The 15,956-nt window shown below is 52.4% G+C and overlaps 2 protein-coding genes across 4 annotated transcripts; one reads left to right on the forward strand and one right to left on the reverse strand.

Moving 5' to 3' along the window:
* Positions 1 to 3,411: 3,411 nt before the first annotated feature.
* On the forward strand, positions 3,412 to 11,004 carry Kmt5c (lysine methyltransferase 5C). 3 transcript variants are annotated; one of them, XM_057763300.1, is made up of 9 exons: positions 3,412 to 3,480; positions 5,082 to 5,288; positions 5,429 to 5,594; positions 5,919 to 6,028; positions 6,259 to 6,422; positions 6,544 to 6,563; positions 9,204 to 9,340; positions 9,481 to 9,665; positions 9,772 to 11,004. In XM_057763300.1, the coding sequence occupies exons 2-9, from the start codon at positions 5,179 to 5,181 to the stop codon at positions 10,275 to 10,277; spliced, it is 1,398 nt and encodes a 465-aa protein (XP_057619283.1). In that variant the 5' UTR covers positions 3,412 to 3,480; positions 5,082 to 5,178; the 3' UTR covers positions 10,278 to 11,004. The 3 variants fall into 3 exon arrangements, with proteins under 3 accessions (XP_057619283.1, XP_057619282.1, XP_057619284.1); XM_057763299.1 differs by lacking the exon at positions 3,412 to 3,480 and adding an exon at positions 4,520 to 4,535; XM_057763301.1 differs by lacking the exons at positions 3,412 to 3,480; positions 5,429 to 5,594 and having other exon boundaries at positions 5,188 to 5,288.
* A 3,964-nt stretch (positions 11,005 to 14,968) lies between these two features.
* On the reverse strand, positions 14,969 to 15,880 carry LOC130870434 (cytochrome c oxidase subunit 6B2). Its single transcript, XM_057763160.1, is given in 4 exon segments — positions 14,969 to 15,022; positions 15,113 to 15,147; positions 15,150 to 15,223; positions 15,768 to 15,880. Coding segments are annotated over 4 exon segments (276 nt in total).
* Between the last annotated feature and the right edge of the window lie 76 nt (positions 15,881 to 15,956).

Raw genomic sequence — 15,956 nt, forward strand, 5'->3', positions numbered from 1 at the left:
GTCTTAACACCAAGTGTTCTGGGATTCTACAAGTCACCACGCATGACCTTTCTTTTTTTAAAATACACTTTTATTACATTTATTTATTTAGGTGGGGAGGGAATAGGTGTGGAAATGACAAGACAGTTTTCAGGACTGGGTTCTCTCCTTCCATCCTGTGAGTCTGAGGGATCCAACTAGGTCCTCAGGCTTAGAAGCAAGCACCTTTACCATGAGACCATTTCTCACTCCCTGAATCTAATCCCATTCGTTTTCTTGTGTAAATCAAGTCTTTCCCAACACAATTCATTGGAGATGCTGTCTCTTCTCCAATGTAAGCTTATGTACTTTTGTCAAAAATTAGATCTCCAAGGACAGTAAAACACCTTGATCCTGCCTTGATCCGAAGAGCTGTGTCTCTAGTCCTCTCCACCTTGTTTTTTTTTTTTTTTTTTTTTTTAAATATTTATTTATTTATTATGTATACAACATTCTGTCTGTGTGTATGCCTGCAGGCCAGAAGAGGGCACCAGACCCCATTACAGATGGTTGTGAGCCACCATGTGGTTGCTGGGAATTGAACTCAGGACCTTTGGAAGAGCAGGCAATGCTCTTAACCTCTGAGCCATCTCTCCAGCCCCCTCTCCACCTTGTTTATCAAGGCAAGGTTTTCCACTTGAGCCTGGAGCTTGTGGATTTGAAGACTAGCTAGCCAGCTTGCTTGGAAATCCCGTCTTCACTTCCTGAGTCCTGGGATTTGCCCATATGGCAGGTTCTATCTGTGGTCTTCATTCTTGCAGTGTGAATGCTCAGCCTCAGAATTGTTTCATGAGTTTGGAACTGTTAGGAGCCAGCCAGGATAAGCTAAATATGAACAGATCACCCAAAGGACGTTCTTTACTTCCAAACATTGCCACCTGCCAGAGTAGGACTCAGCCGTTGATAAGTCTCAGTAGTTTACCCTGAAGTTTACCTGGTTGCAGGAAGAACCACAAACTGAGATTACCTGAGCACCACCCAAGAACAGACCATCCAAAGGAAATGCCTAACGTTCCAACCTTGTAGATAGGATCACCTGCCAGTTCATACACTCACCAGGACACCCCTAGACAAATATCAGCCAATCAGGGGTCCTGAACCTCAGAAACCCCTCACCCCCACCTTTACTATTAAAAACCCAACTCTAACTGAGATGGGGCTCTCCATTTATTCCAATATGTTGGACATGCAGAGATACCGAGTTTGCAAACTTGCATTAAATAAAAGCTCTTTGCTTTTACATATGGGACTCAGTCTCTTTGTTGGCTTTTGGGGGACTTCGTGGATTTGGGCATAACAGGAACATTTGTGAGTGGCATTGAACTACATAGATCTCAGGACAGGTTGTGCTATAGGTCTTCATTTGGATAAATGCTCCTTCACTCACCTGTTTCCACTGTCTGGTGGTGCTGTTTTGTGGGAGTGTACGACGGCCCATCTGTCTGCTCTTCAAGTGATAGACATGGGGGACAATTCAGGTTTTCAGTTGTTGTAGCAAGTATTCTCCCATTCATATCTTTGGACCACGTGACCATTTCTCTAGGGTATTGATACCGTATGTGAGAGCTGTACTTTGAAGAGCCCCACTCTTTTTGTTGTTGTTTTGTCTTTGGTTTTTCTGAGACAAGTTTTATCTGTGTAGTCCTGGTTGTCACAGAACTTATTCTGGCCAGGCAGTGGTGGTGCATGCCTTTAATCCCAGCACTCAGGAGTCAGAGGCAGGCGGATCTCTGTGAGTTTGAAGCCAGCCTGGTCTACAATATAAGAGCTAGTTCCAGGACAGGCTCTAAAGTGACAGAGAAACTCTGTCTTGAAAAACCAAAAAAAAAAAAAAAAAGAACTTATTCTGTAGATCAGGCTGGCCTCAAACTCAAAGATTCATCTGCCTCTGACTCCTGAGCACTGGGATTAAAGGTGAGCACCTCCACCTCTGGCAAGTTACACTTTTGTTGTTGTTTTGTTTTGTTTTGTTTTTCAAGACAGGGTTTCTCTGTGTAGCTTTGGAGCCTGTAGCCCACGCTGGCCTCCAACTCTGACTCTTGAGTGCTGGTCTACACAGTGAGTTCCAGGACAACCAGGGCTGCATACTGTCTCTAACAAGAAGTACTATATCTTAATTAGTTTACTTTGTGTGTATGTGCATGTGTGAGGATGCACAGGCCCCGACATGCACATGGAGGTCAGAGGACAACCTGTGGGAGTCTCTGTTTTCTTTCCATGGACCCTGGTTGTCAGGACTGGGGGCCTTTACCCGCTGAGCCATCTCACGGTCCCAGCCTCACTTCAGTCGGCTGTTCCTTCAGCCTGCATTAATGAATCGTTCTGTGCCATAGGCATTGTTCTAATCCACCAAAAAGATAACTCATGGAAAACAAAGACTGCCTGCTCCATGCATGGAACTTATTTATTTGGACGTAATTATAATACGCTAATTATATTTGCAGGATTGAAGAGGTGGGTGATCCTAATTACAGGGATTTCCCCACGGGAGCGCCCCATGAGTCAGAGCTTGTCTCCAAAATCTCAACTTCTCAGCGTCCCTTCTTTCCGATCTGTTCATAGGTAGGGCAAGAAAACTTTACAGACAGTAAAGTGCTTATATAGGTACAATTTCCAAAACGATAAGGGAGAGAGGAGAGAGAGAGAGAGGAGGAGGAGAGAGAGAGAGAGGAGAGAGAGAGAGAGAGAGAGAGAGAGAGAGAGAGAGAGAGAGAGAGAGAGAGAGAGAGAGAGAGAGAGAGAGAGAGAGAAGGCCTCTTGTCAAGCAGGGCTGGCAATGAAGTTTTGTTGCCATGGCAACCAATGATCTCCCGGGGCCGAGGGCAGTGGAGGCGCGCGCGCAGTCACCTCTTTCCTTCCTAGTTAGCTTTGAGATTTTGCCCCCCTGAAGCTGAAAGAAAGAGAATAGCGCTCGGGACTCTACGGTGATGGACGGAGGCCTTAGCTAATGGAAGCATAGGCTTTCCCAAATCAACCAATAATATACGAAGTTTGGATCTGGCAGATCCCGCCCTCCTTCTACTTGGACCTGAATAACCTGACCCAGACAGAGTTTCGCTCGGAGCGACGGCGCTTTAAGCCAATGAAAGCATTGATTTGGGGCCGTGCAGGAGGAGGGGGCGGGACATATCGCTATGGCAACAGCTGAATGACAGTGACGTGAGCCATTAGTTGTAGTCCGCTAGGTTTATTGACAGCGCGGGCGTGGCGGGGGTTTTGTCAGGGCACCGGCTGGGGCCAGAAGAGGCGGGAAAAAAGGAAGCAATGAGAGCCAGCCAATAAGAGCCACGCGGGTTTCATAGCAACGGAGGAGTGACGGCGAACTGGGCCAATAGAAGGATGGGCCGGCCGTCAACTCGGCCGAGGGGCGGCGCGGCGGCAGTGTCTGACGAGAGCCGGACCAGGCGGTGGGAGGTGGTGGCGGCGGCAGCGCGGGCGCCTGAGGAGGAGGAGGAGAAGCGGGTGAGGGGCGGCGCGGCGCCCGACCTCTGAGCCCCCTCTCGGCCCCCGCCCCGCGTCGCCCGGCCTCCCAGTCACCCCTTGACCCGGCTGTCCCCGGGCTCGTCCTCGAGCCTTGCCGCCCAAGTCTCCAGCCCCGCGGGTCCTCGCGCTCCTCACTCGTAGCCTTCCCTGCACCCTCGCAGCCCATGCAGACTCCTCTCTCACTCCCAGGTCTTTCCTTGCCCTTTAGGGGCGGCTCTCTGCACCACCAGGGCCTGTCCCTGACACCTTTTCCCTGCACCGTAACCTCCCGTGTCACTCTCAGGTCACTTCCTGACTCCTGTCTCACTGTCGTGGCCTCTGAGGCCCTCGCCTCGACTCTTACTGCTTCCCCACCCCCTTCTACAACCTTCCCAGGCTTTACTGCGCTTCCTCAGTTCCCTCCTCGAACCCTTAGTGCTTCTTATGTTCTCGTCACTTCAGATCCCCAGGACTTCCCCTCAAACCCTACTTGGGACCGCTAGGCCCTTCCTTAGACCCTAAGTCTACCTACCCTTTGGATTTCGTGGGCTCCTCCCTTGCACCCGTAGGTGCCGCCCCCCCCCCCCGCGTCCTTTTGACTTCCCTCCATGTTTGCAGCCTTCACTTCCTACCCCCTGTACCTTGCTTTATTTGTCTTTTCCCATAAGGTCCTCCCCAGCTTCCAGGCTTTTTCTTAGCACCCTCTTCATCTAACCCAGACTTATTGTTTTGTTTTGTTTTCCAGATCTTTCTCCCAGTTCTTGTAGCTTCTCTTCGTGTCTCAGCCACTCTTCCTCCTTTCTTGTTCTCACATTGCTCTTTCCCAAGGTGCAGATCTGCCAGACCCCATGATGAGGGCAGTGGGTAAACTGTCCCTCCGTTTCGCTTGATTTGGTTTTTTGAATCTATTTTTTTCCCCCTTTGCTCTCGCTTCCTTCCCTTTGTTTTGACTTGTTTCTGCTCTTCATTCCCTTCCGTTCCTTCCTTCTTACTGTATTGTTGTTGTTGTTCCCTTGAGGGCCTCCCTTTTGCTGGAATTCTCAGTCAGGGAGCAGGTACTTGATTCTCCCCCCCCCCCTTCCCCTCTAGGGTGCCTGGGTCCCACCCACAGCCATTTGACCACTCCCTGAGTAGGGTGACCTTGGAGGGAGGTGGTGAAGACAGACCCAGCCTAGCGAGGGTCAGCAAAGGCAGGCTAGAAGCTAAGAAACATTGAGTTCATTTTCACCTTCTCCCTTGATGAGGCCCAGCTATCCCAACTCCCTCCTGGCATGCCAAGGCTTTGAAGTTATCTCAGATTGCCAATGCCAATTAATCTACCGTCCCTGGGCACACGGGGACTTGTTTCCTACATGTGCGTTTGGCGAGGTGGTTTGTGTGTGTGCTGACATCCATGAAAGCGCACGTGTCCTGAGGAGGTTGTGTGTGGGACTGGGGGACCGGGGTCTGTTTTGCAGGGAGGGGAGGGAAGTGCTTAATGCACAAGAGACAGTGTTTCTCCTGGGGTTTCCTCACTGTCCGAAGTAGCTTTTGGGTGTCATTCTTGCATAGAGGCCTGTGAAGTTAGTTTTGCTCCCCACCCACCCCATGCTCTCCTACAGATAAGCAGGCTGTGGGACCCACAGACAGCTTCTGAGTGGCACAGAGCACATCCCTGTGCCCCGCTGGTGCCAGAAGCAGCATGATCTTCAGCGCACCATGGGGCCTGACAGAGTGACAGCCCGAGAACTGTGCGAGAACGATGACCTGGCCACCAGCCTTGTTCTTGACCCCTACCTCGGCTTCCGCACCCATAAGATGAATGTCAGGTGAGAGGTTTCTGGGGGTAATGGCAGGCCTGGACCTTTTCTCTTGTATTTTTATAACTCTCAGCCTGACCTCCCTGAAGCTTCAGGTGGGGGTCAGCGTTCTGGAAGTCCCTGGAACTCAGGCATATCCTTTCTCCCAGCCCTGTGCCCACTCTGCGACGACAGCACTACCTTCGCTCAGCACTGGAAGCTTTCCTAAGACAGCGGGACCTGGAGGCTGCATACCGGGCCCTGACAGTGGGAGGCTGGATGGCCCAATACTTCCAGAACCGGGCCCCTCGGCAGGAGGCTGCCCTCAAGACCCACGTGAGGGAGCCCATGCCCTGCTCTGACCTGCACTGTGCTCCCCATTTAGCCGACAGATTCTGGAGCTCTTAGGAGAGCAGCCCCCAGGTCCCAGCTGCCTTGCCCCTGAAGACACCCTGCAAGGCTCAGAATCCTAGAAGAAAATAATTGGGGGCTGGTGAGCTTTGAGGGTCCAACCTCTTCTTCCTTTAACAGATGAGGACACCTAGACCCAGAGAGGATCTAGGCCATATAGTCAATGACAAAGTAGACCTGGTCCAAGAGAAAGGGGCCCCTTGTGGTTGACCCTCCTCACTATCCCACCCTCCCCTACTCTCCTCTCAGATTTTTTGCTACCTCCGCGCCTTCTTGCCTGAGAGTGGCTTCACCATTCTGCCCTGCACCCGCTACTCCATGGAGACCAATGGGGCCAAGATCGTGTCTACCCGTGCTTGGTAAGGGAGCTGCTGGGAGCCAAGACTCAGTCCCTGTGGATGAGGTAGGACCCAGAGGAGGTGGGGCTAGTGAGACATGAGGACCTGGTGGATGTGAGAGGATGGAGAATGCAATGGCTCACCTGCCCCTTGGTGCCCCTGCTCCCTGGGGGATTCTGCATGAGAGGTCCTCAACCCCAGTAAGGATTGGGAGGCCTTGCTCAGAGCCATACAGCGTAGACTCTCGGCAGGAAGAAGAACGAGAAACTGGAGCTGCTGGTAGGCTGCATTGCAGAGCTGCGTGAAGAGGATGAGAACCTGCTTAGGGCCGGAGAGAACGACTTCAGCATCATGTACTCCACCCGGAAAAGGAGTGCCCAGTTGTGGCTAGGCCCAGCTGCCTTCATCAACCATGGTGAGGGCAAGGCTGGGGGAAGATGCTGCAGGGCAGGCATGTGGATGAGACAGGGAAAGGGGCTGCCTTCACTTGCTCACTCTCTTCTCTCTCTTCTCTCATGTCCATCCAACTGCGACAGACTGCAAACCCAACTGCAAGGTGAGCCCTGCAGAGTGTGAGAGGAGTGGGCATGTGGGGAATGAAGGTGCAAGGTGCAGGAGAGGTAGTTTTGGACTCTCCTGATAAAGCGGTGTCCATCCCTTGTAGTTGGTGGGAGCCCCTGGAGTGGGCATCATGGGGAGGCATGTGTCCCCAAGGGTGTCAGAGGGAGAAGAGGCGACAGTGTATTTGCACTGTTGTTACCAGAGCCTGGGTTACTGACTAAAATGGGGCCTAAGGTGTAATGGAGAGACAAACTAGCAGGTGGCTAATCTCACCTGGGCAGCATTGATGGCAGGGGAGGGGAGAAGCTCACCTGGGCATTGATGGCAGGGGAAGGGAGAATCTCACCTGGGCAGCATGGATGGCAGGGGAGGGGAGAATCTCACCTGGGCAGCATGGATGGCAGGGGAGGGGAGAATCTCACCTGGACATTGATGGCAGGGGAGGGGAGAATCTCACCTGGGCAGCATGGATGGCAGGGGAGGGGAGAATCTCACCTGGGCAGCATGGATGGCAGGGGAGGGGAGAAGCCGAGAAAATCCGGGAGACCAAGCACCTCTGCTAAGAAACTGGGTAGCTGGGCGGTGGTGGCGCACGCCTTTAATCCCAGCACTCGGGAGGCAGAGGCAGGCGGATCTCTGGGAGTTCGAGTCCAGCCTGGTCTACAAAAGCTAGTTCCAGGACAGGAACCAAAAGCTACGGAGAAACCCTGTCTCGAAAATCCAAAAAAAAAAAAAAAAAACAAAAACAAAAAAAAAACTGGGTAGAAGGGCGGAGTAAGGGAGGAGGAGATAACTGGCCAGAACATGTGCTGGTGTTGTCCTGTCATCCCAGTGTCTTGGGAGAGTGAGGCAGGAAATTCTAAATTCTAGGCCAATCTGGGCAACTTCAGTGAAACTATATTTCAAAAAGGTCAGGGATATAGCTCAGGGTGGCGTGCAAGACCACAGAAAGAACAAGCCGAGCTAGGGATGTAGCTCAGGGTAGAGTGATTGTGTAGCATATGAGTGCTGTCAGTTCAAACCATGGGACCAACAGGAGCAAGAGCAGAGGTTTAGTTAGACACTCTGACTTGTACCTGTGAAATCAGTGTTTGGGAGATAGAGACAGGAGGATTGCTGCAAGTCGGAAGCCAGCTTGGTCTACATAGTGAGTTTCAGGTCACTTAGGATGATATAATAATAAGATCCTGTCTTCAAAAAAAAAAACTAAAAAGAAACCAAGTAATAATAATAAGGTAAGGGGCATCCTATTGGGGCACAGACCTCTGACCCACTGTGGGAGGCTCCAAGGCATAAATAAGGGCCAAAGCTCAGCTTCCTGACTCAGAACTGGGACAAGTTATGGCTGTCCTGCCTGGCCTCAAGTTTCTCCTGTCAACACCCCTAAGACAGCTGTTCTGTGTTCCAGAGGCTCTCAGGGTAATGACACACAGCCTTCACCAGGCCAGAAAGCAAAGGGCAGCATGCACACCATCAACAGCTTGCTTAGTGATCTGGAACCAGCAGGCTTTGGAGGACCAGAGTTTTTCTAAGTGTTGAAAGAAACTAGGGGCACAAGTGGGCAAGATATTTCACATCATATGGAAGGGGCCCTGAGGCACAGATGGTGACAGCCAGTGCCCAAGGATGGTAACAGTCAGACCAGTGAGCTTAGTTGACTCTCCTGGCTGCATAGTGGGAGATTGGTTTCTAGAAGGCTATAGCGGCAGTTTGCAGGATGCTTCGTGGGAGGGAAAGAGGTGTATAGAGTGAGGGTGGCCGTGAGGAGATTGGCAGGTGATGGGCCTTGAGGTGATGAAGGACTAGCTGAAGGTAGAGGGGCAAGAGGAGAGGAGGACAAGGGTACAGGAGGTGGCACACCCAAGAGGGCACTGGCCATTTGGCCTGGAGGCCATGAGCCAAGGAGGCATCTTTGGGTGTCAGGTTTAAGTGGCTGGCTGGCTAGATAGCTAGGATGACCATGTCTGCTCGCAGATAGGGAGTACAGAGACAGATGCAGATACGGGAGGGAGACAAGAATGAGGAGCCTTTAGGGTAGGTAACCTTGGGGTGAGTGATCCCAGAGGCAGAGCTGGAAGACATGGGAATTGGGCTACAGAGTGGACAGAAGCCTTGGGAGAAGGGAGGTGGCCACAGACACAGAATGGCAAGGAGTAAGTGAATCTTGAGGGGCTGTGCGATGGGCTAGGCAGGTCTGAGGTGTGGAGCTTGGCGCTGACCCCAAGTCGGGGGAAGAACATGCTGGGAGGCTTGCAGGGAAAGGTAGATACAAGGCAGACTTTTTGTTGTTGTTTTTATTGAGCTATACATTTTTCTCTGCTTCCCTCCCTTTCTACCCTCTCCCATGACCCCCATCTTCCCATTTTACTCAGGAGATCTTGTCTTTTTCTCCTTTCTCTGTAGATCCATGTGTGTATCTCTTAGGGTCCAGAAGGCAAACTCTTAAGGGGCCATGCAGAGGACAGGCTCTAGCCAGGGCTGCTGCCAATAAATGATGTGGTGGGGCAGGAGTTTCTCAGCTGTGGCCTGCCTAACCCATTACAGAACCCTTAGACCAGGGTGCCTGCCAGGTTGAAAAGTTGGACAGCTCCCGCCCTGTGACTCAGGCGGGGGTACTGAGTGGGTATGGCTTCAGTTTGTACCCTCAGATGGGAATACTGCCTGTGTGAAGGTGCTCCGGGACATTGAGCCAGGGGACGAAGTGACATGCTTCTATGGTGAGGGCTTCTTTGGTGAGAAGAATGAGCACTGCGAATGCTACACCTGTGAGAGGTAGGCGTGCCTGAGCGTGGTGGAGTGAGCCAGCTACCCTGGGAGGTCGAGGGTCCTGGGACTGGGGAACATCCTCAGGATTCACTCGAAAATGAAGATTCCAGCCCAGCATCTCTTTTTGCCCTTTTCTGTTCCCACAGGAAAGGTGAGGGAGCTTTCAGACTTCAGCCCAGGGAACTGGAGCTGCGGTCACAACCCCTGGACAAGTATCAACTCCGAGAGACAAAGCGGCGTCTGCAGCAGGGCCTGGACAACAGCCAGCAGAGCCTTCTGGGCCTGCGGGCCTGCTCCCACCTGTCCCCACTGCGCCGTGACCCATTCTGTGGTGAGCACAACCCTGTTCTCTAGCCTTTTGGTCACTGCTTTTCTGAACTGCTCAGGCCCTGCTTACCGGTTTCCCCCTTTATTTCTCTCTTCCCTGTCTACCACAGCTGCCTGCCAGCCCCCATGCCTGCTGCCTGCTAGCCCCCACTTGGACTACTTGCCCCTCTGGCTCCAGTGGATGCCTCAGCCCCAGCCCAGAGTTCGCCCCCGGAAGCGTCGCCGTCCCAGGATCCGCCCGACCTCATTGTCCCCTGTCCTCCATGCTGCCTATGTTTCCCTACACCGATGGGGAGGCTGTGGTCCCCACTGTCAACTACGGGGTGAGGCCACAGTGGCCCTGCACCTGCTCCCCAAGACCCGCTGGACCCCACAACAGGACTGGTACTGGGCCCGGCGCTATGGGCTGCCTTCTGTGGTGCGTGTGGACCTTACCCGCCTAGCCCCAGCCCTACCAGCTGCTCCTGCTCCTACTGGGAGCCCAGCCCCTGTCCCCACCCCTGACCTTATCCCTAAACAGGCCCTTGCCTTTGCTCCTTTCTGCCCACCTAAGCGCCTCCGGCTGGTGGTCAGTCATGGTTCCATTGATCTGGACATCAACAGTGGTGAGCCATGATGGACTGCCTGCAGGGAGCCCAGACTGGAGTATAGTCTCTGTCTTGGACTGCTCCAGAAGGGAAGGAAGGAAGATGACCCTTGACCCAGGTCTGATCCTGGGAGTGTGTTTTTTAGGATATACCTAGGGAGTTGATCCTCATTGCTCTATGATTGCTGACCCCTGAGCCAACCCCACTCAAGCAAGGGAGCCCTGGCCATTTGATGTCCCCCTCCCCATCCCTGTCCCCACTGCAGACTTCAGGAGCCATCCCCCTCCCCTCAGCCTCTTCCTCCCCAGGGAGCAAAGCCATAAGGGGTGGGGGCCACTCCATGGCGACTCTCTAGAAGCTCTCAGGAGGTGCAACTGACTTGGGGGTTTGCCCTCCCAAACTGCCCCCACAGTAGGGAGTAAGTTGGCTCTCAGTTCTGCAGTTGTTGGAGGCAGGGGCAGTCAGATGGGGTGGGTGGTACCCAGGGGCACATCCTTGGCCCTGCCCCATGGGTCTCAGGGAGGCCAGGTGTGACCTCATCTTTATCACGGTGCTATCCCTGGTGCTACTGGGGTGTAGGGGAGGCTCCCTCTCTTCCCCACACCAGAATGGGGTATGATGGGGGATTGGAAGAACTTGAACTTTTTATTAAAACCTTCTAAGCCCTTAGGAGTTTTTGTGTTTTAGGGGGAGGATGAGATCTCAGCCTCACTGGGGAGATGAGGTGGCATTCTTTGACACTGATAGCTACCCTGACAAGCCTTAAGAAGGGAGGGGCAGTGGGTTCTGGGGACTGCGATACTAAGGTAAAGCCCTGTGTCCACAAAAAAAAAAAAAAAAAAAAAAAAAAAAAAAAAAAAAAAAAAAAAAAAAAAAAAACGGTGCTTAGAGGAGATGACCAAGAGTGTTCTCTGTTGGGGGAAAGTGAGGCGATAAATGGGTGACTGATTACAGGGAAGCAGAGTGACTTGCCTGAGGCCATGTGAAGACTTGTCCTTTCCCTTCTCAGGTGCCCTCACCTCTAGTGTAGGGCCTAGTGTGGTGGCATCCCTTTAATCCCAGCACTCAAGATGCAGAGGCAGGTTGATGTCTGTGAGTTCAAGGCTAAGCTGGTCTACACAGGGAGTACCAGGCCAGCCAAGGCCTTGTAGACTCTGTTTAAAGAAAAAATCTTTGAGGGCAGGGAGTTGGTGAGCCTGTGCAAAATCTGGTTCTGGGGAGATTACATAGCTCGGGCCCAGGAAGTCTCATGTAGCCCAGTTGGCCTCAAATTCCCTGTTGTACTCGAGGAGTTAAAAAAGAAGCAGAGCTTCAGGATGTAGCTCAGTGGTAGAGGGCTTGGTTGGTAAATACCAAATTTAATCCTCTGTACCAGAAAAGAAATAACCAAGAAATAAAGAGAGCCAGTGTGGAAACTGGTGCTGCCTCTGTGGAGCTATCCCTGCTTCTCCCCTTGAACCTTGGAGGTTGATCAGATGACCCCAGAAGCCATAAGATCTGGTCGGGAGAGCCAGTGTCTAGAAATGGAGGGGCCCTTGAGGAGCTGTAGAACAAAGCCTGAGAGCAGAGATGTCCTGACCTCTGACCGCAGTCCCAGGAAGGAACTACAGAGTGAGACAAAGACCTGAGTGTAGCCCTGGGATCTTGGGAATTTACCCCAGTGGATGGGGGTGGATGTAGGTGTAGAGAGAGCTAGAGGAAAGGGTGGTTTGGACCTTTAATTCCAGCACTCGGGAAGCTGAGGCAGGAGGATCTCTGTGGATTCGAGACCAGCCTGATCTACAGAGTGAGTTTCAGGGTTTTGTTTTGTTTTGTTTTTGTATAATGTATTTCCTTTTACTTTATATGCATTGGTATTTTGTCTGCATGTATCTCTGTGTGAGGGTGTCAGAGCCCCTGAAGGTAGAGTCACTGACAGTTGTGAGCTGCTATGCTGGGAATTGAACCCAGGTCCTCTGGAAAAAGCCTTCTCTGAGCCATCTCTCTGGAAGAAGCCTTCTTCTGAGCCATCTCTCCAGCCTCGTGAGTTTTAGTTTTAAAAGTGTTGGAAAGAGACAGGAGATAGTCAAGTGACCATGGCAGGGAGTATTATGGACCTGAAAAGGAGAAGAGGTGGAGGAAAGCTGGACATTGGGAGAAAACGGACTCAGGTCTCTGGGCAGGACAAAGGTGGCTGCACAGCTAATGGTCCTGTGCTCTAGCCACTTAACTCAGTGATGTCATTAAGTCCTCTGGTTATCAGCAGTATTGCCTATGGGGATGGCGAGTGACCAGAATCTTCCTGTAGCCTTGTCCTCACCCTGTACTTCCTTGTCCGTCTCTGGTTGTGGTCAGACATTGAGGCTAAGGTCTAGATGTAATCATCCTAGGCCATCTGGGGTGTGTCCTTGGTGAGTGGTAAGCAGCCTCTGGGGCAGGTGATAAACAGGTCATCCAAGGGTGGGACCAGCCAGTCCTTAGAGCTGAGCCATACCTCCTATGGGGCAGGTGGTAGACAGACTGTTCATCCAAGGGTGGGACCAGCCAGTCCACCCAGCCAGAACCCCCATCCTGCCTCTGATAACGGGACTCTGAGCCGTCTGGTTTACAACTAGGGAAACTGGGGTTGGTCATTCAGGAAGGTGACAAAGAGGTAAATGTCGCATGAGGCCTTCTAAGACAGAGTTTGACGATTACTTCAGGTCTAGCCAGGAGGCTGGTAGCTGTGGGCTGGTGCCAGCACAGCCGACCTGGAGGCCTCTGGCTCTGTTAAAGATTACTGGTGCTAGGCTTGGTGGCTGTGGGAAGTAGAGGCAGGAGGATTAAGAGTTCACGGCTATCCTTGCTACAGGAGACTTAAAACTATAATAAAGAAGCAAATGGCTGGGCGGTGGGGGCGCACGCCTTTAATCCCAGCACTCGGGAGGCAGAGGCAGGCGGATCTCTGTGAGTTCGAGACCAGCCTGGTCTACAAGAGCTAGTTCCAGGACAGGCTCCAAAACCACAGAGAAGAAAAAAAAAAAAAAAAGAAGCAAATGATGACTTATAATCTCCATCTAGGAACTACTGCTCGAGGACGTCTGATGCCATCTTCCGGCCACCTCTCACCAGCACCCACCCACCTACTCAAAAAGGGAGTCAGCCGGGCAGGGTGGTGGTGCCCTTTTTAACCCCAGTGCACAGGAGGCAGATGAGTAGATGGCTCTCCATGGGTTCAAGGCTAGCCAGGGCTACACAAACCTGTCCACAGAAAGAGGGTCTCACTCCTTATGTTTGGAAGATAGGCCAAGGAGCAACTAGAACTGGAACCAGAGTAATTTGGTTGATGACTTGAAAAGATGGGCGGATCAAAGAAAGATTAAGTGCTGTGTGCTGAAGAGATCGGTGGGAGAACTGGAGTGTCACCTGTAAAGGGGTAGATGGCCCCATATGAGCACAGGGGTAGACCTGCACTAGAAACCAAAGCGGGTAGGGTGCTGGAGATGGCACAGTGGTTAAGAACATTGGCTGCTCTAAGTTCCAGAAGATCGGAGGCCCACTTCTAGCCCCCATGTGCACTAGGCACTTAAGGGATGTATGTACATACATGTATTTTATTCATACACTTTTTCTTCTTTGAATCAGGATTCTGTTGTGCTGGACTGTAGGGCTGCTATAGGATGGAAAATGCTCTGGGCTCCTGTTGGGACAAGGGAGCTCTTGTGGTGGAGACAGGATGTTTTTGGAGGGAATGGGACCAGTGGAGGTAGGGCAGCTGATAGTGTCAGTGCAGAGTGGTTAGGGAATAGTGGATCAGCACTGGATCATGGAATAGATTCCTCAGGACCAGGGACTGGATGGTGGGTATGATAGCCAAGATGGCCCAGGTAGGAGAAGAGGAGGTTGAGATGTGGACATTTGAAGAAGGGTAGCAGGAAGGTATGGCTATTGACAGACAGGACATGCTGTAGGTGGAAGAGACTTTGTTATAGTTGTGACTTTTTTTTTGGGGGGGGGGAGTCAGGGTTTCATTGTGTATTGTAGCCTTGATTGGCCTTGAACTCACTATGTAGACCAGGCTAGCTTCAAATTCAGAGATTCACGTGCTCCTGCCTCTGAAGTGCTGGACAAAAGGCAGGGGCTACCATAAATGTTGAGATCTTGACTTCATGACCACAGACAGAACCCAATAGCCTCTAAGCTTGTTTCTCTCTACCTGCTTTTGACTGCCTTAACTATGGAGCAGCAATCCTCCTCCTTGCCCCCATGATCAAAAGGTGTTAGGGGGCTCAGCGAGTAAGCACTTGCCATGCGTGTATGACGACCTGAGTCTGGATCCCCAACGTGCACATAAAAAGCCTAGTTCAGCCGGGCAGTGGTGGCGCACGCCTTTAATCCCAGCACTCAGGAGGCAGAGGCAGGCGGATCTCTGTGAGTTCGAGACCAGCCTGGTCTACAAGAGCTAGTTCCAGTCTCGAAAAACCAAAAAAAAAAAAAAAAAAAAAAAAAGCCTAGTTCAGCGCCCATGGACTGTAGCTAGTCGAGCACATCAGTGAGTTCCAGGGCTCGTGAGAGAGGCTCTGTCTCAAAAACACAAAACCGAAAAGAAACAAGCAAACAATAGCAGCATCATAACTTTATTTGTGGCGTACAGACAGTGGAGAAGAGACAGAGTGGAGATAGGTAACCCAGGCTGGGGCTTGGTGAGGACAGTGGTTACTGGGGGATGATGCCTCAAGGGGAGCAGCGCTCAAGTGCACAGTCAGATTTTGCCCGGGAAAGTCCCCTGCTTGATCTGCTCATTCCAGCGCTGCACCTGGGAGAAGCAGAGGGGCCCCCCCAGCATCTGGCTCAGCCTGAGTCTGAGCTCACCACCCTCTCCACCAGCCTCGCTCCGCCCTCTCACCCAGCTGACGGGACACAGTGAATGGAACACGCGGAATAGTACTCGCAGGGCTGTGTGTTTTTCCCGCGACGGTTCATGGTCTTCAGGCACCGGTGATAGTCTGCAGAGTGCCTCGGGGTGGGGGTGGGAGTGTCATGAGACAAGCCACGCCCCTCTAGGCATTGGCCCCATCCTACCCATCCTAGGACTCAGTCTTACTCTCTTATTCTTCCAACCAATCGGGTTCCTCCTCCCACTGTAGACTTCCCCCTTACTCCAAATTTCCATCTAGACTGAGCTCCACCACCTGACAAGGTCCAGTCCCTTTTGGTTGTCTGCTTCACCTTGCCCCTCCAGGACCAGTTCCAGCCAGCTCCACATCAGGTGCCTCCCTTGACCTCAGACCCCGCTCCTCTTCTCTCGACCTAACCTCCTCACTCCTGGTCTTGCCTTTACTGACAAGGTTCCATCTCTCCTGGCTCAGTTCATTTCACTCTAGGGTGGCAATCTTATGGCCTCCAGACAGGCGGCCTCTTCCACTCCAGGACCCGCCCCTTCACGGCTCAGCCCCACCCACTTCGGTGCAGGCCCCGCCCCTTGAGGCCACGATCCAGCCTCCCATTTCAACGGTCTCCAGGTGGGGGCCTCCCCTCTAATCGGGCCCAACCGGTCTCACCCAGAAAAATTCTGGTAGCAGTTACGCGTCTGGTTCTGGTTAGGGAAGCGCGGGTCGAAGGGGGGCGTTTTCCATTCGCCCGAAGAGGGCATCTGGGCTTCAACATCCAACATCCACGGAAGGGTCAGCTCCTGCAGAAAGGGGTGCGGGGCTCCGTGGGTCCTAAGGGGCGCCCCTCGCTCCGACCTT

Source organism: Chionomys nivalis, chromosome 2 (genome assembly GCF_950005125.1).
Source record: "Chionomys nivalis chromosome 2, mChiNiv1.1, whole genome shotgun sequence".
Taxonomy (NCBI): domain Eukaryota; kingdom Metazoa; phylum Chordata; class Mammalia; order Rodentia; family Cricetidae; genus Chionomys; species Chionomys nivalis.

Coding starts and splice junctions, on each gene's coding strand:
- Kmt5c (XM_057763300.1), top strand. CDS start 5,179: ATGGGGCCTGACAGAGTGACAGCCCGAGAACTGTGCGAGAACGATGAC. Junction 6,564..9,203: donor ACTGCAAACCCAACTGCAAG/GTGAGCCCTGCA, acceptor GTATGGCTTCAG/TTTGTACCCTCAGATGGGAA. Junction 9,341..9,480: donor GAATGCTACACCTGTGAGAG/GTAGGCGTGCCT, acceptor CTGTTCCCACAG/GAAAGGTGAGGGAGCTTTCA.